General features: G+C 43.7%; 1 protein-coding gene across 1 annotated transcript in view; it reads right to left on the bottom strand.

The window, feature by feature from the left end:
• Positions 1-325: 325 nt before the first annotated feature.
• Positions 326-24,863, bottom strand: part of LOC111142573 (collectin subfamily member 12) — a 193,627-nt gene continuing 169,089 nt past the window's right edge. Inside the window, exons 6-10 of the mRNA XM_022495849.1 lie at positions 23,259-23,747; positions 22,162-22,298; positions 20,812-20,921; positions 10,239-10,384; positions 326-947 (exon numbers count right to left, since the gene is read on the bottom strand). Of these exons, the coding sequence (XP_022351557.1) occupies positions 928-947; positions 10,239-10,384; positions 20,812-20,921; positions 22,162-22,298; positions 23,259-23,747 (902 nt within the window). The 3' untranslated portion in view covers positions 326-927. The remainder of the gene's footprint in view (positions 948-10,238; positions 10,385-20,811; positions 20,922-22,161; positions 22,299-23,258; positions 23,748-24,863) is intronic.

Here is a 24,863-nt window from a genome sequence, read left to right as displayed (position 1 = left end):
CACCCCTAACTCCCACCAAAATGAAGCAGAAGCACATCCTGAGTTGACCACTTCCTCTGGGCCCAGCCAGGCACACAGCAAGAATGCTGGCTGGTGATGGACTCAATACACAGCCCACCTGACTGAGCCATGTATATGTTCAGCCTTGACGTACCCTGGCAAAATCTGCAAGGATATTTGTAGACATTTCAAGTGATTGACTCTTCTGAGGAAATGCTACATTAAAAAATATATACACACATATATTTAATTTTTTTTAAAACCACAATTGAAAACAAAATTTTTGCCATTGGGTAGAATTAAGTCTGACAAGAAACCCTAGGAGTTTTTTTTATTAGTACCATTATTGTTTTCTTTGGCTCCATGTATTATATTGGTTAAAGGACAAAAAAAAAAAAAAAAGAAGAAAAGGAAAAAATTGTAAAAAGGCAAATATTTTGTACAAAAATACAAAGTTTTAAAAGCTCTTTAAGTATATTTCATATTATCACTAAGAGTTGGCTTATATATCTGTATGTCTGCATATTTTTCTTACGTTTGGGATTTTAGAAATGTAAGGTACTGTTTACACAATACAGTTTAAGTTCTTAGAGCTCAACAACCAATGATAGCCTTTTTTCTGATTGGAGCAATCCATACTTTGGAAGATGTGTTTTGCATAATTATACAGTTACTGGCTGAGAAAAATCTATGTGATTCAGTCCATTTGCATACTGAAAATCAATATATCATACTGGGGGAACATTTTAGTTCTGAAGTCCTTGAGTAAAGGAGGATGGTAAAGATAACCAGCCGTCAATCTTTTCAGAAACTGGTCTTCAGTGCTTTTTTTTCCAATCTGGAGAGAAGGTGATACAATCAGAGAGCAGTATCCTTTCCCTTTGAGAACCATCCAGAAGTTTGCTCATGTTATTATATCACAGTCCATTATAATGCAGATGATAGTACTAAAAGAGAGGAAAAATAATGGGCATTTAGTTTTTCTTAAAGAATACCATTAATGTACAATTAAAAAAAAAAAAAGGAACATGTATTTTAATAGAAAAGATTCCAAAATGCAACATTCAGTTATTTTTTCAAAGAAATGCCTGTAAGGTCATATTCAGATTAACTAAAAGGTAAATTTCCTTTTGAAGAAGCCTATTCTGGGCTCAACTCAAATCCCAAGTGGCCAAACAAGGCAAACAAATGACAAGTCTGGGTCACTTCTCACCCTCTACTGTAATTTCTTTTTTTTTTTTTTTAAATTGAGGTATAGCTGACACACCACATATTAGTATGTTTCAGGTGTACAATATGATTTGGTAATTGTATACATTCTGAAATGATCACCACAGCAATCTAGTTAACACCTGTCATCACAGTTAGAAAAATAATTTTTTCTTTTAACTTCTTAAATTTTAATTTTAATTCCAGCTAACACAGAGTGTTATATTAGTTTCAGGTGTATAATACAGTGATTCAACAATTCCTGGTGCTCATCATGACAAGTGCACTCCTTAACCTCCATCCCCTATTTTGCCCATCCCCCCAGCCTACCTCCCTTCTGGTAGCCATCAGTTTGTTCTCTATAGTTAAGAGTCCATTCCTTGGTTTGTCTTTCTCTCTTTTTCCATGTGTTCATTTGTTTTGTTTCTTAAAATCCACATGTGGGTAATCATATGGTATTTGTCTTTCTCTTCATGACTTTGCTTATCATAATACCCTCTAGCTCCATCCACAATATTGCAAATGGCAAGATTTCATTCTTTTTTGTGGCTGAATAGTATTCCATTGTATACATATAATACATCTTCTTTATCCATTCATCTATTAATGGAGGGTTGGACTGCCTTTCATTTTTTTGAAAGTTTCCTTTGCTGTGTAGGAGCTTTTTAGTTTGATGTAGTTCCAGTTGTTTATTTTTGCCTTTGTTGCCTTTGCTTTTGGTGTCAGATGAAAAAAATTATCACCAAGACTGATGGTCAAGGGGCGTACTGCTTATGTTTTCTTCTAGGGATTTTATGGTTTCAGGTCTTAAGTCTTTAATCCATTTTGAGTTAATTTTTGTGTATGATGTACACTTCATGATTTTGCATATGGCTCCAGTCTGCCTAACACTATTCATTAAAGATACTATTCTTTTGCTGTTATGTATTCTTGGCTCCTTTGTCAGTTAATTGACCATATATGTATGGGCTTATTTTTCTATTCTGGTCCATGATCTACATGTCTGTTTTTATGCCAGTACCATACTGTTCTCATTACTGTGCCTTTATAATATAGTTTGAAATCACATTTCAAAATGCTTCTAGCTTTTTTATTCTTTCTCAAGATGGCTTTGGCTCTTTGGGGTCTTTTGTGGTTTCATACAAATTTTAGGATTGTTCTATTTCTGTGAAGAATCTCTATGGAATTTTGATAGGGATAGGACTGAATTGCTTTGGCTAGTATGGACAGTTTAACAATATCCTTCCAATCCATGAGCATGGAATATCTTTGCATTTATTTATGTCATCTTCAATTTTTTTCATCAATCTCTCGTAAGGTTTCAACGTACAGATCTTTCACTCCTTGGTTAATTTATTCCTAGGTATTTTCTTTGATGCAATTATGAGTGGAGACGTTTTCTTAATTTTTCTTAGCATTCATAATTAGTGTATGGAAATGTAACAGATTGGTATACTGGTTTTTTATCCTGCAACTTTACTGAATTCATTTACTAGTTCTAACAAGTGTTTTGTTTGTTTGTTTAGTGGAATCTTTAGGATTTTCTATATATAAAATCATGCCATTTGTGAATAGTGACAGTTTTACTTCTTCCTTTCTAATTTGGATGCCTGTTCTTTTTCCCTCTAATTTCTCTGGTTAGGACTCCCCCACCCCATACATTTGAAAACCCTTCTATCTCCATAAAAAAAGATGTTAGTTGAATGGGATTTTTTAAAATTTAAATTCAACATATAGTACATCATTAGTACATACAGGACAACATAAAGCCAACATATAGTACCTCATTAGTTTTTGGTGTAGTGTTCAAAGATTCATTAGTTGCATATAACACCCAGTGCTCATCATATCACATGCCCTCCTTAATGCTTTGGCTAGGACTTCTAATACTACGTTGAACAAAAATGGCAAGAATGGGCACATCCTTGTCTTGTTTCTGATCTTAGACAGAAAGCTTTTAGCTTTTCACCATTGAGTATGATGTCAGCTATGGGCTTATCTTCTAAGACCTTTATTTTGTTGAGGCCTCTCTATTCACTTTGTTGAGAGTTATTTTATTCTAAATGGAGGCTGAATTTCATCAAATGCTTTTCTGTATCTATTGAGGTATTATTTTTATCCTTCATTTTGTGAATGTATCCTACTGATTGGTATATGGATATTGAACCATCCCTGCCTCCTTGCAATAAATCCCACTTCTCATGGTGTATGATCCTTTCAATATATTGTTGAATTCAGTTTGCTAATATTTTGTTGAGGATTTTTGCATCTATGTTCATCAGAGATATTGGCCTGTAATTTTCTTGTGGCATACTTCTCTGGTTTTGGTATCGAGATAATGATGGCTTTGTAAAATTAGTTTAGAAGTATTCTTTCTTCTATTTTTTGGAAAAGTTTGAGAAGGTTAGTATTAATTCTTCTTTGCATTGTTTGATAGAATGCACCAGTGAAGCCCTCTGGCTGTGGACTTGTTTGTTGGGAAGTTTTTGATTACTGATTTAATCTCCTTACTACTAATCTGTCTGTTCATGTATTCTTTTCTCTTTGTTATTCAGTCTTGGTAGGTTTATGTTTCTAGGAATTTATCCATTTCTTCTAGCTTGTCAAATTTCCTGTCAATAATTGTTCAGAATAGTCTCCTATGATCTTTGTATTTCTGTGGTATTAGTTGTAATATCTCTACTTTCATTTCTGATTTTACTTAAAATTGAGTCTGCTCTCTCTTTTTCGTGGCGAGCCTAGCTATAGTTTTGTCAGTTTTATCCTTTTAAAGAATCAGCTCTTATTTTCATTGAGCTTTTACAGTGTCTTCTTAGTCGGCATTGCATTCCCTTCTGCTCTCCTTTTTGTTATTTCCTACCTTCTGCTAACTTTGGACTTCATTTTCTAGTTCTTTGAGATGTAAACTTAGGTTACTTATCTGAGCTTTTCTTGTCTATGGAGGTGGGCATTTATTGTTATGAAGTCTCTCAGAACTGTTTTTGCAGCAGCCCGTAAGTTTTGGTATGTTGTATTTCCATTTGCATTTGTCTCAAGGAATTTTTTTTAAAAGAATTTATGTATTTGACAGAGAGTGAGAGAAGGAGAGAGAGCACAAGTGGGGGGGAGCAGCAGAGGGAGAGGGGGAAGCAGGCTCCCTGCTGATGCGGGACTCGATCCCAGGATCCTGAGATCATGACCTGAGCTGAAGGCAGAGGATTAACCCACTGAGCCACCCAGGTGCCCCTCAAGGAATTTTTTGATCTCTCTTTTGATTTCTTCTTTGATCTACTGGTTTATTTAGTAGCATGTTGTTTAATCCTCACATATTGGTGAATTTTCCAGTTTTCCTTTTGTAATTGATTTATACTTTTATATCACTGGGGTCAGAAAAGATGTTTGGTAGGATTTCAGTCTCCTTAAATTTAATTTAACTTGTCTTGTGGCCTAATATATGATTTTAGAGAATGCTTCATGTACATTTGAGAAGAATATGTTTTCTGTTGATTTTTTTTTTTTTTTTTTAGATTTTATTTATTTATTTGACAGAGAGGTCATAAGTAGGCAGAGAGGCAGGCAGAGAGAGAGAGGGGGAAGCAGGCTCCCCGCTGAGCAGAGAGTCCGATGCGGGGCTCATTCCCAGGATCCTGAGATCACGACCTGAGTCGAAGGCAGAAGCTTAACCCACTGAGCCACCCAGGTGCCCCTTCTGTTGATTTTTTTTTTTAATCTTTATTTATTTGACAGAGAGAGATCACAAGTAAGCAGAGAGCCAGGCAGAGAGAGAGAGGGGAAGAAGGCTCCCCGGTGAGCAGAGAGCCCAATGCGGGGCTTGATCCCAGGACCCTGAGATCATGACCCGAGCTGAAGGCAGAGGCTTAACTCACTGAGCCACCCAGGTGCCCCCCTTCTGTTGATTTTTGATGGAGTGTTTAGTATGTCTGTTAAATCTATCTGGTCTAATACATGGTTTAAGGCTGATGTTTCCTCATTGATTTTCTGTCTGGGTGATCTAGCCATTGATGTAAGTTGGGTAATAAAGTCCCCTGCTATTGTACTGCCGTCTATTTGGTCTGTTAAATCTTTGTTTCATGTATTTAGGTGCTCCTATATTGGGTCCATAAATATTTATAAATGTTACATCCTCTTGTTGGACTGACCCCTTTATTATTATGTAACGTCTCTTATATAGTCTTTGTTTAAAGTTTCTTTTGTCTGATATAAAATAGCTATCCCATCTTTCTTTTGGTTTTTGTTTGCTTGGTATATCTTTTTCCATTCCTTCATTTTCAGCTTGTGTGTACCTTTATGTCTGAAGTGAGTCTCTTGTTGGCAGCATACGCACGGGTCTTGTTTTCTTATCCGTTTGGCTACTTCATGTAGCTGATTTTGATTGGAAAATTTAATTCATTTCATTCACTTAAAGCAACAGTTGATAGGTGTATACTTAGTCATTTAAAAAACTGCTTTTTGGTTGTTTTATAGTTCCTCTTGATTCATTTCTTTTGCTCTCTTACTTTGTGATTTGATGACTTGCTTTAGTGGTATGCTTAGATTCTTTTTATCTTCTGTGTATCAACTACAGGTTTTACTTTATTGTTACCATGAAGCTTACATGTAACTACTTATATTTATAACTGTCTATTTTAACTTGATAACAACTTAAGTTTGCATTCTAAAGCTCTACATCTTTACTCCCACTTCCCACATTTTGTTTTTGATGTCACATTTCATCTTGTGTATTTCTAATTTTTGTAGTTATAGTTATTTTTACTACTTTTGTCTTTTAACCTTCTACCAGATTTATAAGTGATTAATCCACCACTTTTACTGTTTATCCTTACCAGTAAGATTTATACTTTTGTATGTTTTCTTTTTATTAATTAGCACTTTTTTTTTTAAGCTTAAAGAAGTCCCTTTAACATTTCTTGTAAGGCTAGTTTAGTGGTGATGAACTCCTTTGGCTTTTGATTATCTGGGAAACTCTATCTCTGTTTCAATTATGAGTGATAAGGCTTATGGGGTTTCCCTTGCAAATACCAGTTTTCTTTTCTCTTGATTCCCACCCCCCACATTTTTACTTAAATTCTAGTTAGTTAACATATATGGTAAAATTGGTTTCAGCTATAGAACTTAGTGATTCATCACTTACCTGTAATACTCACTGCTCATCACAAGTGCCCTCCTTAATACTCATTACCCAATTAGCCCATAAATTCTCATTATTTTTTAATTGTTATGTGTCTTGGTGTAGATATCCTTGGCTCCATCTTATTAGAGGCTCTGTATGCTTCTTGGGCCTGGATGTCTGTTTCCTTCCTCAGATTAGGGAAGCTTTCGAGTAAGTATTCTGCCCTTTTCTCTCTTCTGGGATCCCTATAATGTGCATGTTATTATGCTTGATGATGTTACAGAGTGCCCTTTAACCTACTCTATTTTTATTCTTTTATCTTTTTGCTGTTCAGCTTGGCCACTTTCCATTACCCTGTCTTCCAGACTGCTGATCTGTTCTGCATCCTCTAATCGGCTTGATTCCCTCTAGTGTATTCTTTGCTACTGAAATCTTTCCATCCAACTGGTTCTTTTTGTATTTTCTATCTCTTTGCTGACATTCTGAGTTCATACATTCTTTTCTCAAGTGCAGAGAGTACCTTTATGACCATTACCTTGAATTCTTTACCAGCCATATTGTTTATGTCCATTCATTTAGCTTTTTATTGTGATTTTATCTTGTTCTTTTATTTGGGACATATCCCTCTGGCTCCCCATTTTGTCTGTTTGTTTCTACGTATTAGGTCAGTCAGCTGCAATTCCTGGTCTTGAAAGTAGTAGCCTTGTGTAAAAGAGGTCTGTAGGGTGCTATCATGCAATCCCCCCAGTCACCAGAACCAGGTGCTCCAAGGGTATCCCCTGTGTGGGCTGCAGGTGTCCTCCTGTTGTGGCTGAGCTGACTGCCTTCAGCACAGCCAGATACAATGACCCACTTTGCCTGCTGTGGGTGCACCAGGCAGGGTTTGCTCCCTGTGGTGTTGAGAGGGCTGTCAGCAGCCACCATGAGTTCACGAATGGGTGGGGCCAGCAGTCAGGCTAGCTGCCTGCATCTGAGCAGGCCCACCAAAGGACAGGTTTGTTCCCTGTGCAGCCAGCTGTAGGAACATCCCCTCATCTTCCCGGGGCAGGAGTCACTTTGGAGTAGTGGTATCCGGGCCAGGGTTGCCTCCCAGGTGTGGCAGGGTAGGACCTGCTCTGGAGGGATGCTTGCTGAGATGGGTGGGTGGGCTGGTTGGGGGGCAGGGGGTCTGCAGGAGAATGCCAGGGCAGAGCATGTAAGGTAGATGGAGAGTGTTAGCATTGGCTCCCCTTCGCTTGCTAGCCTTGGCTTGCCTTGGCTATCTAGGCTGGGAAAAAGAAATGGTGCCCACCAGTACTTCATCCCTAGAGAAGTCTTCAGATCTCTGCCCTTTCAGCACATGTTCTAAGATAAGTCCCAGGTGTTTTTCAAACTACTGCTTCTGTGCCGTGTCTTGGGTAGAGTTATGTATGCTGACATTTTAAGGGTAGGGACTCAGTTTCCCTTTGCTCTCCAGCTCTCCAGGTGCCTGGTGTGGGGTCCTATCCTCTCGCCTCACCATGCTTGTGATGTCCCTCCCATTTTCGTTAGTCACAGTGGGGGTTTGGTTTCCAACCATATCTCTGTCCCTCCTTTCTCTTATATGACCTCCTCTCTGATTAGCTGTGGGAGGTCTGTTCCGCCAGTTTTCAGTTAGTCGCATGGAGGTAGCTGCTCTCTTGGGTGTCTTTGCCACAAAGTGAACTCAGGATCCTCCTATTCCGTCATCTTCCCCAGTATTCCAGTGAGCAGCTTGATGGCCATTACCGTGAGCACTTTATCAGGGAAGTTACTTATCTCCACTTTATGAAGGGTTCTCCCCTTGCTGCCGAAGTTTTATCTTGCTCTTTTGTTTGGAACATTTTCCTCCGTTTCTTCATTTTGCTTGACTATCTGCTGGTTTCAATGCATTAGATGAGACCACCTCTCCCAGCCTTAAGGAGCGGCCGTATATAGGAGATGAACCTTACCATTCAACCCCACTCTAGCTCTTGGTTGTCTCTCAAACTTTCTGATTGTCCAAGCAGCCTATTTTATTTTTAATAGCTCCCCATAGTTGAGGGTGTGCCAAGGTCAGTGTCCCAAAGGGGAAGATCACAGTCAGCACCTAGATGCAGGCTGATTGGAAGTCAGACCTTCAGGCAGCAGTGTTTAAAGACTGCAAACAGACACAGTCCTGTGGGACCACATGTGTAAGCTCTGAAGGCCACCAAGGCCAGGTGATCTGGAGGTGTCATTTGCAAAAATACCCGTGGGCACAGGGAGAGCACAGAGATGGCATCCCCCAGCCTCTGTTCCCTAGGAAGGCCTCAGATGTATGCCAATCTGATAGGTCCCCTAGCCCACCAGACACATGCAAGAGCTCCCCTCCAGGAGACGGTGGTGCTCTGGAGCACAGCAGAGAGAGAGCACGGAGATAGTGACTGTCCTCCAGACCTCTGGAAATGATTACAGTCAGGCCTTAGAGGTGTCCTTCATCACAAGCCTATGCCTCAGTCTGCAGTCATGGTGATAAGCGGACACGTGTCTTTCACAGAAAGTGGAGCTCCTGGGTCTGTTATCTCTTGCTGTGCCCTGGAGGGGGGTGGTAGCTGTGTAAGAACTCTTTCTCTGCTGGTTACAGTCCTGCAGGATCCATGAGTATAAGACCCACAGGCCACTGGAACCAAGCCATGTAGATATGGCCCCTAGTGACAGCTGCAAACACGGATGCACTGGACAAGGGTCTAAGCTCCTTTCTGGGAGACGCCAGTGAGCTTAAGTGAGTCTGAAGGATAGTGTGCAAGGGCTGCAGCCACTACCCTCCGTTCCCGAGGAATACATCCACAGGCCCTTGATGTGGTCTAAACCGGAGGCTGCCTCTTAGGCCAAAGCCCCTGGACAGGAAACTAAGCTGCTGTTGCTTCTTTTTATTTTAGAGAGAGAGACAGAGACTGGTGTGTGAATGGTTGTGGGGGGAGGGTGGGAGAGAGAGAAAATCCGCAAGCAGACTCCCCGCTGAGTGCAGAGCCCACTGTGAGGCTCAAATCAGGACCCTGAACTCATGACCTGAGCTGAAATCAAGAGTTAGACACCTGACTGTTGAATGGATGTATGGAGAATCTGTGCCCCGGTTACTACCAACAATAGTTTGAGAAAATGTATTTGAGGTTTTTTTGTTTGCCACCACCATTTTCATAAAGGTTTTATGAGACATAATTCACATATAAAATTCATCCACCTAAGGTATACAATTCAGTAGTTTTTAGTATATTCACAAATTTGTACAATTTAGAAGTACCTAATTTTAGAACATTTCATCACTCCACAAGAAATCCATACTTATTGGGATTCACCCCCCACTTCCTCCTACTCCTACCATAAATGTTTAAATCTAGTCCTGATGAAGAAAACAAAGATGCCCCATTCTGAAAAGGGTCACGTATTACATGAAGCTTTAGATAAGGATCTTTTAAAATAAAAAATAGATACATCCAAAAGCTTCTTTGGCTTACAGGCTTTTCAGGGGTATAGACCATCTCCCTCCATTATCTAGCATAGCCCCCGGCTCAGATTAGATGCTCAATAAATACACGTGGAGTTGAATGGTTGGCCGCCTAAAATCTCCGTGTGTGGAACTCTATAAAAGAGGCATGACACTGGTACCAAATTTATTAACTGACAATATTACAAGAAAATGACCTAGAACAGTTAGTCTAATACTTACTTCCTGTACGTTTGAGGCACATTTATCAACTTATTTAAGCTCTCACAACAACCTCATGAAGGGGATACTGTTACTATTTCCCTGAGGTTTACAACCTTCCCTCTAACAAGCGGCCTAACCAGGACTAGAACCCCATTGCAGAGCCTGCATTCAAAGCCCTTACCCTCCTTATATGTCACCCTTGAACAGGAGGTAGGCTCTGCAGCCCACCCTCAGATCCCCACTCCTGCTTACCTGTCTCTCTGTCCTTTTCGCAAATGAAGTTATTGATGTCTTCACACTGGAAGTCATTCCACTGCCCAGCATAAATCAGCCCAGCACAGTCTTCTCCTGGCCCGTGGCCATGACCCCAGTTATCTGGCTGTCCAGCTTTCCAATTTCTTTTAATGAAAAGAAGTTGAGTGTTATTTGCAAGTCACGCCACAGTTTTCTTTACCCAAGAGCAGCAGAGAAATGTAAAAAACAAAACTGCATCCTGTCATTTGTCCTGGAAGGAAAATGCACTGTTTAAGGAGTGTTCTTATTCAGAATAAAAAGCAGCTGTTTTGCAGGGTAGTGGGTAACACAGCATCTCCCTGTAGGCTTGTTATTTTTGCCACAGAGAAATCAACTCACTAAGCTGCTGCATCAGAATGCTGAGGGAGTGAATCCTTCTGGCAACATGGTTAGATGAGTAACCTTCCAGTGTGTATGTGTGTGTGTGTGTGACTATACATGCACTCAGTGGACACGCTACACACACTCTCTCACTCACAAGAGAACCAGGGGGATCCTTGCACATTTTGATACCTTGCCCGTGACCTGTTAGTGTCAGGGAAAGTGAGGGACTGCTAATATACATTTCTGAGAATTTACACCCACCAACCTTGGGTTATGACAGTCTGCTTTAGAAAGAAATAGTAATTTAATCTTACTGAAAATGACTCCTCTGTTCCCTACCTTTTTTGGGAGGGAAATGCTCAAAAACAAGTTTTCTTTAGGATGCGTTCACTTGGGGCTTGTTAACTTGGATGCCACAGCTCAAAACACCACTTTGCCTGAGTCTGCACTTCTCAATTGTTTCTACGCAATTCATTAGATGTGCTTCTAGGACTCAAAACTTGAAAGCTGAATTTTCTATAAGAAGCAGGTTCTTGCATAAAAGCTTGTGGTTACTGCCTGAGAAGACAAGCTTGCCTCATGTGGAGGGTCTGTAAAAACATGTGCGGCGGAAGGTTCTTCCCATAAACAATGACTCATTGCCCCGTCAGCCATAGGGTGTCCTAGGGTCACCCGAGGACACAGCCCCTATTGCCCTATATCTTTTTTTCTTTATCTATGTCACACACACACACACACACACACACACACACACACACACACACATATATATACACACATACGTAAAATATATAATGTATTATTATTTGCCCTAGGGGTACAGGTCTGTGAATTGTCAGACTTATACAATTCACAGCACTTACCACAGCACATACCCTCCCCAATGTCCATAACCCAGCCACCCTATCCCTACCCCCCAACCCCCAGCAACCCTCAGTTTGTTTCATGAGATTGAGAGCCTCTTATGGTTTGTCTCCATCTGATCCCATCTTGTTTCATTTTTTTCCTTCCTTAACACCCACGACCCCCATCTTGCCTCTTAAATTCCTCATATCAGAGAGATCATATGATAATTGTCTTTCTCTGATTGACTTATTTTGCTTAGCATAATACCCTCTAGTTCCAGCCACGTTATTACAAATGGCAAGATTTCAGTTTTTTTTTTTTTTATTTTTTATAAACATATATTTTTATCCCCAGGGGTATAGGTCTGTGAATCGCCAGGTTTACACACTTCACAGCACTCACCATAGCATATACCCTCCCCAATGTCCATAACCCCACCCCCCTCTCCCAACCCCCCTCCCCCCAGCAACTCTCAGTTTTGTGAAATTAAGAGTCTCTTATGGTTTGTCTCCCTCCCAATCCCATCTTGTTTTATTTATTCTTCTCCTACCCCCTTAACCCCCCATGTTGCATCTCCACTTCCTCATATCAGGGAGATCATATGACAGTTGTCTTTCTCCGATTGACTTATTTCGCTAAGCATAATGCCCTCTAGTTCCATCCATGTCATCACAAATGGCAAGATTTCATTTCTTTTGATGGCTGCATAGTATTCCATTGTGTATATATACCACATCTTCTTTATCCATTCATCTGTTGATGGACATCTAGGTTCTTTCCATAGTTTGGCTATGTGGACATTGCTGCTATAAACATTCGGGTGCACATGCCCCTTCGGATCACTACATTTGTATCTTTAAGGTAAAGACCCAGTAGTGTGATTGCTGGGTCATAGGGTAGTTCTATGTTCAACTTTTTGAGGAACCTCCATACTGTTTTCCTGAGTGGCTGCACCAGTTTGCATTCCCACCAACAGTGTAGGCGGGTACCCCTTTCTCCATATCCTCTCCAACATCTGTCGTTTCCTGACTTGTTAATTTTAGCCATTGTGACTGGTGTGAAGTGTTATCTCACTGTGGTTTTGATTTGTATTTCCCTGATGCTGAGTGATGTGGAGCACTTTTTCATGTGTCTGTTGGCCACCTGGATGTCATCTTTGTAGACATGTCTGTTCATGTCCTCTGCCCATTTCTTGATTGGGTTATTAGTTCTTTGGATGTTGAGTTTGATAAGTTCTTTATAGACTTTGTATACTAGCCCTTTATCTGATATGTCATTTGCAAATATCTTCTCCCATTCTGTCAGTTGTCTTTTGGTTTTGTTGACTGTTTCCTTTGCTGTGCAAAAGCTTTTGATCTTGATGAAGGTTGAAGCAGTCATCAAAAATCTCCCAACAAACAAAAGCCCAGGGCCAGACTGCTTCCCAGGGGAATTCTACCAAACATTTAAAGAAGAGTTAATAACTATTCTCCTGAAACTGTACCAAAAAATAGAAATGGAAGGAAAACTTCCAAACTCATTTTATGAGGCCAGCATTACCTTGATCCCAAAACCAAAGACCCCATCAAAAAGGAGAATCATGACCAATATCCTTGATGAACACGAATGCAAAAATTCTCACCAAAATACTAGCCAATAGGATCCAACAGTACATTAAAAGAATTATTCACCACAACCAAGTGAGATTTATTCCTGGGCTGCAAGGTTGGTTCAACATCCACAAATCAATCAATGTGATAACACTACATTAATAAAAGAAAGAACAAGGACCATGCCCTACATCTTTTGACAGGAGTATCAGGTACGACCAGAGGGTAGTGGAAAGGATGGGTGAAATTTACAGTTAAAGGGTGAGAAGATGAGGTAGAATTGTCTCCCCCACACTAAATATATACATATTGTGATTTTTTAAAAAAAATGTAATCTAGTGACAAATAGATAATCTAGATGAAACCATCAACTGAAGAAGAGTAAAAAAGGGATGATACTTAGGAGGGAGAGTTAGAAATACTCATTCACACAGTCAGTCCAGCAGATCTCCCCAGAGCACCTACTATGTGCTAGGATGAAGCTACATGACGGCAACACTGCAGTGCAGGGAGAAGACAGAATTCCAGCCTTCATGGAACTTCCGTCACCGACAAGAAACAAGGGAATTAAAAATCTCAGACCGCCATGGTGATGCCAGAGAGAAATGAGGTTGGACGGAAAAAGAGGTTACTTTCATGGCTGCTTTTCTGTGTGTATTTCCATCCACCTCGTGGGACCCCTTTGGCAATGTCAACAATGCCTGAGCAGCTGGATCCTGCTGATGGACGTTTGCCTAATCCCTGCCAGCAACCTGAGGGGGTTTGATTCCAATTTTGTTTACAGAATTTGAGATCTGTGATTCCTGAATGTATAATGATGGGATATCTGATAGTCTTTATCTCAGTTTACTAGGAAGTTGTATAAATAGGACTTTTGGAGAGACCTGCTTAGTTTTATTCCCTTGCATATCCTTCCATTTAAATAGATAAATGGGATTTAGAGAAGAGACCAAAAGATAACTGACTGATAAGAGAGGAGGTAATGTTTATCACCATTCTCTGTTATTTTTCTAAGCCTTTGGAATTCTTTGCCCGCAGTGCTCGAGGTTTTCCTGTGAGACAAGAACTGGGTCGTAGTCCTGTGGCTGCGAGGGAGTGACTTGAGGGGACACTGGCATTGGGGGTGGGCTGGTAGAGGAGCCTGAAGCCAGGCTGCAGGGGGAAGCAATTCTTCCAGCAGCCCAAGCACCCAGTCTCAGAGCATCTCTTTGGAAAAGCCAAAATCACATGCAGTGATTTGTAGCAAATACCCTGAGTCTGCATGCTTGTACTACAACAGAACAGAACATGTCCCGTAAACAGAGTTTATATATTTTAGAGAAAAATTTTAGCTTAAATCGTGCCTTAACTTCCTTTACAAGTAGAATCAGAAAAGAAGATGGCTGAAACCTGGGCCCCAATCCCTGAGTCCCATACTACATAGACACATCACAGAAGTGGCTGGGTAGCGACAGAGGTACTCGGGGAAGCATGCTCTAGATACACCAGGGACCTGGGAAGCGCTTGGACTCCCTACTCCAATCAGCTGCAAACACACAAGCATGTAGGCCAGTGGGTGTGAACCTCCCCACTGAGGATTTTGGTTTCTCCTCATGGCAGCAGAACACAAACTCTCCATCTTGGGAACCCCTTCCAACCTCACGAATTAGTACTTTCTCATCAACCACAAGATTGAGGCTTCAGGGCCAAGAAACTTCTGCTGGTAAAGCCTGGCCCCAAAACAGGAAAACCTCCATCTTGAGAAGTGTTACTTGGCTGTAGAATTTTCTTCTGATACAAGGTTCTACATAGATTTCTTGCTGGTGGCCTAAAAGCCAGCGCCACTCTGCTAGAAATGTGAAGCATAGACCAGAGTGAGTTTTTAGTGAATCAGGTGACTCTGAAGGTTCCCTTCTGGAGGCCACCATACTATAGCTCTCTAGTCTAAAAAACACAATACGTAATAGTATGTGGAGGGGTCTGCATGGATAGAGAGGCAGCCCAGAGCAGAGACGGGAGTGTTACTCATCACTTGACAGGATACTTCCACCAAATGATGTCCCGTGCAGGAGACCAAGAAATGGACAAGAGGAAGAGAGGAGCTTCAAGTGTGTTTTGGGAAACCCTTGGGAAGACGATCACGTCTCTGCTGATCTAAGGTGGGCAGGTGCAGGCAGGGTAGGCAGGAGAGGCCTTACAAGGTTCCCTTATAGTTGTGCTCTGAGCCAAGCCAGTGGGCAGAATCTACATCCCACGTGGGACCGATTCCCCCACTCCTACCGGGCAGCCTCCGTGAATGGTGACGAGCTCTGCCAGGCAACATACTTGCATTTATTCCATCAGGAGCAGAAAGCTCCGCTGGGATGTGCTCCTGGTTTCACTGGTCCTCTTTCATTGTCAGCTTTCTGGTCATCATTATTTCCTTCCTTCTACTTATTTTGGGATTAATGTGCTCCTCTTCTACTCATATAAAGTGGCAGCTGAGATCATGGATTTTCAGCTTAAAAAATTTTTTTTTCCAAACATAAGCACTCTGAAGGAGTCTAAACCCTGTTTCATCTGCATCCCACACATTTCGATATGTTGCATTTTTCTTTTTCTTGGACACATTTGCAGATTTCCTTTCTGATTTCTTCTTTGATCCATGGGTTATTTAGATGTGTGTCCTTTCATTTCCAAATATTTGGCAATTTTGCAGCTATGTTTTTGTTACTGATTTCTAATTTAATTTTGTTTCGCTCAGAGAATATATTCTGTATAATTTCCGTTCTTTTTGAATTCCTTAGGATTTGTTTGATGGCCCACCACGTGTGTCTTGGCGAATACACGGAATGTACTTGAAAAGTGTGTATTTATAGCTATTGAGTGAAGCAGCCCATGAACATCGATTAAGCCAAGTTAGTCGACAGCGTTTACCATATCCCTACTGATTTTTCTACTTGTTCTGTCAACTCCTTCAAGGAGAATGTTGAGATGTCCCTTGAAGCTCTGCTCTTTTCTGTGTCCACATTTAGGGGTGGTATGTCTGTCTGCTTGATTGTGACATGGTCTTGGAAATCAGACTTTCTTTTTATTTATTTATTTATTTATTTACTTGACAGATCACAAGTAGGCAGAGAGGCGGGCAGAGAGCCCGATGCGGGGCCTGATCCCAGGACCCTGGGATCATGACCTGAGCCGAAGGCAGAGGCTTTAACCTACTGAGCCATCCAGGCGCCCCGGAAATCAGACTTTCCTTAGAGCAACAAGTCTCATGAGTAGCGCCGGCCCTATACTCTAGGAAATATCCTCTAGGCCAGCACAGAGGCTGGCTCACAACGGGCGCTCCAGGATAATTTAGTGAATGTGGACACGGGACAGTGGGCTGCTGGATCCCCATTTCCAGTCCGGGGTCTGATGCTGGCCAGGAAAGAAGTTTTCATAGACATGTGGTGAAATATAAGGACATACTGGTGAGAGACCCCTAGGAGCCTGGAGCTCAGACCCCATCCCCAGGTCATGGTGGAGAATGTTCTCCTTCACGGCCCTGGTGTGGGATCTGAGTGAGGCAGCGCATGTGGCATGAGAGTCAGGATATGGTAAAACGCCTCAAGGGCAGGTGGTCGTGTTCTGCAGTGACTGACGGGTGTGAAGACACTTAGATTCTGACAATGATAGTGATACTCACACAGGGACTAGCAGGTGACCTTTCCCGAGCACTTCCCATGGGCCACACACTGTCTTAAACGTTTTATATACATAATCCCGTTTCCTTTCGTTTTCACAATACCGCTGCAGGCCCTTCTGTAAGACTGGTTGCTAGAGAAGGACATGTGGTCCGCAAGCTTGAGTACCTGGCAGTGACGAAGGCCACGTCCAAGCCTGGAACCCGGACGGACCTCCCTGCACCGGCTCCTTTTCTAGTTGGAGCAGTGTCTATTATTTTATGTCAAATTAAATTAACCTTTCGTTTTTGAGGCCGCATAAACCATCTGCTTCATTTATTCTTGCTTTTAAAACTTGATCCCGTGGGGGCGCCTGGGTGGCTCAGTAGGTTAAGCATCAGCCTTTGGCTCAGGTCATGATCCCAGGGTCCTGGGATCGAGCCCCACATCGGGCTCTCTGTTCTGTGGGAAGCCTGCTTCTCCCTCTCTCATTCCCTCTCTTGCTGTCTCTGTCAAATAAATAAAATCTTTAAAAAAAAAAAAAAAAAACACACAAAAAAACAAAAAAAAAAAACTTGATCCCGTGGACTCGTCAATTGTATGTGTTCCTCTGGGTGGGAAGCGAGAGGGATGGGGTGCTGTGGCTGGAGTGCAGAAGACCAGGCCCTTGCGGGGTTCCGTGGTGGCTGTGACTGGAGACGGAGTTTCCGGGAAGGGGCCTGGTGAGCTCATCCTTCTCAGGTCCCAGGTACTGATGCAGGTGTTCTCCTCCCAAGTCACCCGACTCTTGTAGAGCCGAGGGAAGGGGAGATTGACACTTGGGGAAAGCCAGTGAAGCCTGTAATGGTCCAGCTCAATCCATCCCACATGGGCCAATACAGTTTTTTCTTGGAGGAAGGCTTCCCACTAAATTTCTTAGTGAGTCTAACCCAGACCTTTTTTGCACTTAGGACTGTGAGGAAAGTGGAGGTGGCTGAAGTGTTTTGTTTTTTTTGACTCACCTACTTTCAACTCCCTAAAAAAAAAAAAAGAAAAAAAAAGACCCCGGCAATCTTGTCTAAGACCAGTTTTATCTTTTTCCTTTAATAACTTCCATCTTTCATCTCTACCGCCAACCTTTCCAACGGTTTTGAGTCTCCTGAGGTATAATCATGCCGTGCTGGGTGCTCTCCTTGGACCGCCAGCTAACCCCCCAAGTGCCAAGATGTGGTATAGCTTCCTCTCCCGAAGGACAGGTGCAGAGGGGGCACACAGGATATCTGTTGGCCCAGCAGCAGATAACCACTTGCCTTGGGGGCACTGTGAGGCTTACCTTCCAAGCAGACTTAAAACCTTCCAATGTTCCATCTTGATGTTTAGTCACTGTTCTGTAAAGAAATGGCCTTACACTGGTTTCTGCCTCTACTTTTTTTTTTAAATTTTTTTAAAAGATTTTATTTATTAATTTGACAGAGATCACAAGTAGGCAGAGAGGCAGGCAGAGAGAGAGGAGGGAGCAGGCTCCCCACTGAGCAGAGAGCCTGATGTGGGGCTCGATCCCAGGACCCTGGGATCATGACCTGAGCCGAAGGCAAAGGCTTAACCCACTGAGCCACCCAGGCGCCCCTCTGCCTCTACTTTAATCTTGCTTGTCATGTGGAAGATTTGTCTCCCTGTGCCCAGGCACACGCACACAGAAACTTTTTTTTTTTTTTTAAGATTTATTTATTTTTTGCTCCACATCACTCGGCATCAGGGAACTACAAATCAAAACCACAATGAGATACCACCTCACACCAGTCAGAATGGCTAAAATTAACAAGTCAAGAAATGACAGATGCTGGTGAGGATGCGGAGAGAGGGGAACCCTCCTACACTGTTGGTGGGAATGCAAGCTGGTGCAACCACTCTGGAAAACAGTGTGGAGGTTCCTCAAAAAACTGAAAATAGAGCTACCCTATGACCCAGCGATTGCACTACTGGGTATATATCCTAAAGATAAAAACGTGGTGCTCTGAAGGGGCACATGCACCTGAATGTTTATAGCAGCAATGTCCACAATAGCCAAACTATGGAAAGAACCTAGATGTCCATCAACAGATGAATGGATAAAGAAGATGTGGTATATATACACAATGGAATACTATGCAGTCATCAAAAGAAATGAAATCTCGCCATTTGCGACGACATGGATGGAACTAGAGGGTATTATGCTTAGCGAAATAAGTCAATCGGAGAAAAACAACTATCATATGATCTCCCTGATATGAGGAAGTGGAGATGCAATGTGGGGGGGTTGGGGGGTAGGAAAAGAAAAAAATGAAAGAAGATGGGATTGGGAGGGAGACAAACCATAAAAGATGCAATCTCAAAAAACAGACTAAGGGTTGCTGGGGGGAGGGGGATGGGAGAGGGTGGTGGGGATATGGATATTGGGGACGGTATGTGCTATGATGAGTGCTGTGAAGTGTGTAAACCTGGCAATTCACAGACCTGTCCCCCTGGGGATAAAAATACGTTATATGTTCATTAAAATAAATTAAAAAAAGATTTACTTATTTTTTAGGGGTGCCTGGTGTTTCATTCGGTTAAGCACCTGCCTTTGGCTCAGATCGTAATCCCAAGGTCCTGGGATAGAGCCCTGAGTTGGGCTCCTTGCTCAGCAGGGAGTCTGCTTCTCCCTCTCCTTTTGCCCCTGCCTCCATGTGCTCTTTCTCTCAAAGAAATTTTAAAAAGATTTTATTTTTGGGGCGCCTGGGTGGCTCAGTGGGTTAAGCCGCTGCCTTAGGCTCAGGTCATGGTCTCAGGGTCCTGGGATCGAGCCCCACATCGGGCTCTCTGCTTGACGGGGAGCCTGCTTCCCTCTCTCTCTCTGTCTCTGCCTGCCTCTCTGTCTACTTATGATCTCTCTCTGTCAAATTAAAAAAAAAAAATTTTTATTTTTTAGAGAGCCAGCAAGAGAAAGCGCATATGAATGAGCCGGAGACAGAGGGGGAGAGAGAATCTCAAGCAGACTCTCTGCAGAGTGCAGAGCCTTGGGGCTCAAGCTGACTTGGGGCTGGACCTCACACCCTGAGATCATGCCCTGAGCTGAAATCTCAAGAGTCGGATGCTTAACTGGCCGAGTCAACCAGGCGCCCCCACAGAAACATTTTAGACACACTGGCTTCTCCACCACCTCTGGCCCCAGCTCCCGGTCCTTGACCACGACAGGTCACACCTCAATACTCCCGACACTATCTTAGCCTGAGGCACCCCATGGTCTCCTCCCCCATGCGATGATCATAGCTGCCTCCAAACCTCCAAACCGTGACGCCCTCATGCCTGCCTGAGCCTCTGCAGGGTGTCTACCTTCTCTTCTCCAGCAAAGGAAAGGCTGGTTATTTAGAGGTGAGTTTTCATAAATTCTGCTGCATGTGGTACCGTGTGTGGCATATTTTCACATTCATTAAAGGCAAAACAGGAGTTGGAAGAAGTGAAATTCAAATTGGTACAATTCAGCCATCTCCTGACCCTGGGGTCGTATTAAGGAAGAAGTGGAGAGGACAGCCCTAGTGGTTGAAAGAGGAGCCCAGAAGTCTCCATGAGCCTGGGAGCCTGTGCAGGTATTGTAAAGGGTTTCCATTCTTTGTCGCTGCCTTTATAGAATTCAGGTCACACCAGACTAACAAGGACTTCTCAAACACTTAGAGGATGATTATCCCCCACACACCACATCTTTGTGCCTGGTGCATCTGTCACAAACTTGTAGTTCATAAATCACACTCTGGCCAGAAGCCCAGCTGGGGTCAGGGCCACTGACGGTGTTATCCTGAAGCGAGCTCCCAGCCCTTGAACAGGGGTGAGCTCTCATCGTGCCTGGTGTAGTCTTATCCTTCACAGCAGCGACGGAAGAGAACACCTCACCACAATTACCATACTGCGAGATGTTATGAGTCTCTGATTTTTTTTCCATAGGAATGAAAAAAAATTCATGCCATGAAAAGGAAAAAAAACCCCAAAACTAGTTTATAGCTTACTGATTCTCAACCACACATGGAAGCACACAACAGGTAGCAGAAGCCTCAGTGTGAGGGGCATCTAGGACACAGAGTGTTTAAAGAAGAGACTGCAAGGGGCCAGGGAAGGGGTGAGAACCAGAGAATAGCCTGGAAGGCTCTGAACACTCACTTATACTCTGGAGATGTCCCATCCAGCCACTTCCATTCGTTTTCATGCTCTGAGTCTGTGAGGCCGATCCAGTGGCTCACTCTCCCTACCATCTGCTTCTTTATCCATTGCTGAAACACAAATCAGTGTGTCATTATTTGGGGGGGGGGACAGGTATCTGGAGGAATGCCCCCTTCCCTGCAACATTTGGGGAAAAGAAAGGACGTTTAAGAGAAGGTGTGTTATGGTGTGTACATGCTTCTGCTTTTTTTTTTTTAACTGCACCTGTTTTTTGTTTTTGTTTTTGTTTTTCTTTTGCAGTGGTTGGGGGCTTGGACGCATTTTCCTCCTATAGGTTTGTAAATGATATTTAAGGGATGCTCCTCTTCTAAATCACCCAGACAACTTAATGAATCCCACCAGGCTCCATTCCTTTCTATCACCCGTCGCTCCAGTGTTCTGATGACACGAACAGCCATGGCGTTATTGAGCGCTTCCTTGGGCCAGCTCCCGTGTCCACGTGCCACAAACAACCTGTCTGTAAGCCTTCCCAGCAACCAAGGTAGTGAGTGGCTGAGCTGAGATGGAACCCAAGTCTGCATATTCTAAAACCCAGGCATCTGACTGGATGCCCAGCCCCAGTTAGTCAGTGTAGGAAACATCTGTTGTCAGGGCTGCATCTGCTGAAGATACTTAGGGAAATGGAAGGAGGACACTGGAACAGTGTGGCACCAGAGAGCACTGGCATCGTTGTTAGAGGGACCTCAGTTTCAGTCTCAGCTCTGCATTTACTTGTCATCCTATAAATAAAGCCATTAAACCTTGTGGGGCCTCAGTTTTCTTATCTGTAAAAGGGGGATAATAATACCCCAGGTTCTGGGCTTGCTGTGAGGTGTAAAGAAGAGATGCCTTGTACAGTGCCCGGCCCATAGTAGGGGCCTAGGGAGTGGTCACCAGCGTGATCATGAGGGAGCTCGGCCCTGGGGCCTTCTCTACTGCTGAGGTCACACACCTTGTCCCCTGCACCCACCCCTACAGTGCTCATGCCCCTTGGCTTCTCTCTCCACCGGTGTTTGGTGCCAGCCAGCGGACTTCTCTTCCATATTACAGCTCTTCTGGGAGAAGCCACCGGGAGGAGCCACCATCTCCAGGCTTAATACAGCAGTATCTTTCAGGTGGAAGCAAGAGGACGTAATTCCCATGCCGTGAATGCTCTTGTCACTGGATAAAGCCCAAATCGCCAGAGTGCGGCCTTCTGTGTTTATGTGACTTACGGATTTTTGATATCTTTGAATCCCCAGTTAAGCATGCAATTTCCAGATGTAAACAATCCTTAAATGATAGTTTTCTCTAAGCATACTGCAAACATACCTGTTCCTCTCTTGTGTTTATGAAAACGAGATGTGAAGACTTGTCTTCGCAGAAGAGTTTTGCATCCTCAAAAATTTCTTTCTCAACCGAAAAATAGTAGCATTTGTCCGTGAAATTCTTCCAGTGAGGGGGGCAGCCTAGGAGCACAAACGTTTAAAATATTAATTAAAAAACCAACACACATACAAAGCACTACGCCCTTCTTCAGTTATATTTAAGAGGCCGTGGCTCTGGCCTTGCTTCCCTCCAAGGCCAGGAGCAGTTCGCGCGTCAACGTGTGAGCCTGCGACTGCCCGTGCTGGAGAGGCTGGGAGCAGACTCTAGTGGGGAGGAGGGCGGCAGGCCGCAGAGGACACAGTAGTAAGAACTACAGAGCCTGGAAAGTTAAGGACACTGGGACTTAGTCCCTCTGCGTCTGGATTAGTCTTTACAATGACAGAAAGAACAGAAACAAAAGGCTGAGCAGCCACAGATGTGCCACATTAGTCTGGAGTCCTATGGAACCCATCAATAAATACAGGGGAGAACCCACAACCAAAACGGGGCTTGTGGAAAAAAAGACAACCAGAGTCGTGCTTAAGGAAATCAAGTGGAATTGGGTATGATTCAAAGGAGACAAAAATAGGCTTAGTCGCTAAGCAAACATTGATGGTTTTGCCAAATTATCAAAATTTGGTAATTGAATTAAAAAAGGTAGAAGCACCAGAACACCCTCTCAAAACCATGCAGTCTGGGCTTTAGTAACAGAAAGTTCCATCTACACGGTTACTGAGGGGCATAAGATGAGAACAAGACTGGCTGGGGGTAGCCAGCCTCAGACTTGCATGAAGGGGATGCATTTGTCCCCAAGGGCCTGACTCGTCTAAATAAACAAGTGTGATAGAACATGATGGCGTTTAGAGAGAAACACAAAGTTCCTGAGAGACCCCAGCCGGGGCAGAGGTCTGTGAGAGCAGCCAAGGCCATGTGCCTGCCCTCACAGAGGCTTCAAAGCCAAGCAAAGCGGGGCACGGGGGCACACGGGGCTGCATGCTGGGGCCGGCCAGGAGTGCACAGAGCACCCCTGACCCCGGGTGTGAGGGAAGTCTCAGACTTACCATTAGCCTCAGGTGTGGGGGTTGGCTCGTTCTGCAGGGCTAGGGGCATCGCTGCCCCCGATGGGCCTGGGGGGCCGGGGGGACCCTTTGGGCCCGGCATTCCAGGCACCCCAGGCAAGCCTGGCAGCCCCCGTGGTCCAGGCACCCCCGGCTCTCCCACGGTGCCCTGCAGTCCCTGGAAGCCAGGAGGGCCCTGAGGGCCAGGGGGTCCGTCTTTGCCGGTTGGGCCAGGGGGGCCTGGGTCCCCACTGGGGCCCTGAGGGCCAGGCTTCCCGGGGGATCCACGGGAGCCTTTGGGGCCCTGCAGGCCCTTGGAGCCTTTGCCGCCACGTTCTCCAGGGGGGCCGGCGGGCCCAATTGGGCCCCTCTCACCGGCGGGGCCAGGTGGACCAGGCTCCCCCTTCTCTCCTTTCTGTCCTTTGTTGCCAGTGGGACCAGGGGGTCCCTGCTGTCCTCTGTCACCTTTTGGACCTCTGGGGCCAGGAGGACCTAAAATATAAAAAAGCATAAATGGTGTGAACATGAAATCCACTGTGAGTAGTGGTGAAGAATTTATCTTCTTATAAACTCTCCAACTAAAAAAATAGATTTTTTCCAAAGTATATGCATTAAGGAGGTCTACTTGTTTCACCATACTATTGTTGATGGTCTTTTTTTTTTTTTTTTTTTAATGGAAAGGTTTCTTTACTAAGTTCACCCTTTCTGCTCCAAGCATTTAGAATATCTCTTAATGGCACACAGCCCTCTGGTGTCCACAGATGTCTTCTTCCCGCCGATCCCACAGAAGTGACTCACGCCATTAACCTGGGTTCCCTTAGTCGTCTGGCACTTTTCTGTCACCAGCAGAAAAACTGTACAGGTTGGGATGGGGGATTCCCTCCCACAGATTTCCCCTTCTTTTCATTAATTTGACAAATATTTATTAACAACCTTCTATATGCCAAGCACTGTGCAAGGGGTTATGGGAAAAAAGTTGAAGAAAGATGCCATCAAATGTTGAGAGGCACCAGCCTGCTAACTCCCTCAGCACACCAGATGCCAGCCTCTTCTCTGTCATGTCACTGCTGGCCCTCTTGTCTCCTACACCATGCTGTGGGGATGCTGCTGTCCTTGGGGCTGAGCCTCCCTCACCCTTGGCTCAGAAGGTCTTGGTGGGAAAGGGCTCGACGGCTGAGCTGAGAAGAGTGTCCTCTCTCCCAGCTTGTTAGTCTAATAATGCAACAGGGAAGGTGGGCTAGAGAAAAAAGCAGGTGACCATCGAATTGAGCAAGCAAGGGAAAAAAAGGCCACCATTTATTCCCAAAGGAAGAACGCGGCTATCCGCTTATCCCTTATCATCCTAGAGAAGGTGGCGTAACCTGAGATTGTTTTTCCTGTAAGTTCTCAGGGGCAACAGGAACTGCACGCAAATACACCACAACCAGGATTTATAGAGTGAATGAGTTTTCGAGGTAATTTCACATACATTATGTCACCTGACCTTCATCTATGACCTTTGATTCTCAGAGCACCTGTGAGGATAGGTTGAGCCAGAGATGTCAAACTTCTTATTCAACACTAGCTCCTCAAGACAGATACACCCGGGAGGATGAGACGTGGACAGTC

This window comes from Enhydra lutris, unplaced genomic scaffold, assembly GCF_002288905.1.
Source record: "Enhydra lutris kenyoni isolate GAN:26980312 unplaced genomic scaffold, ASM228890v2 scaffoldscaffold8, whole genome shotgun sequence".
NCBI lineage: Eukaryota > Metazoa > Chordata > Mammalia > Carnivora > Mustelidae > Enhydra > Enhydra lutris.
Note: the sequence above shows the minus strand (reverse complement) of the source record. Positions and strands in the feature narration are given on the sequence as shown.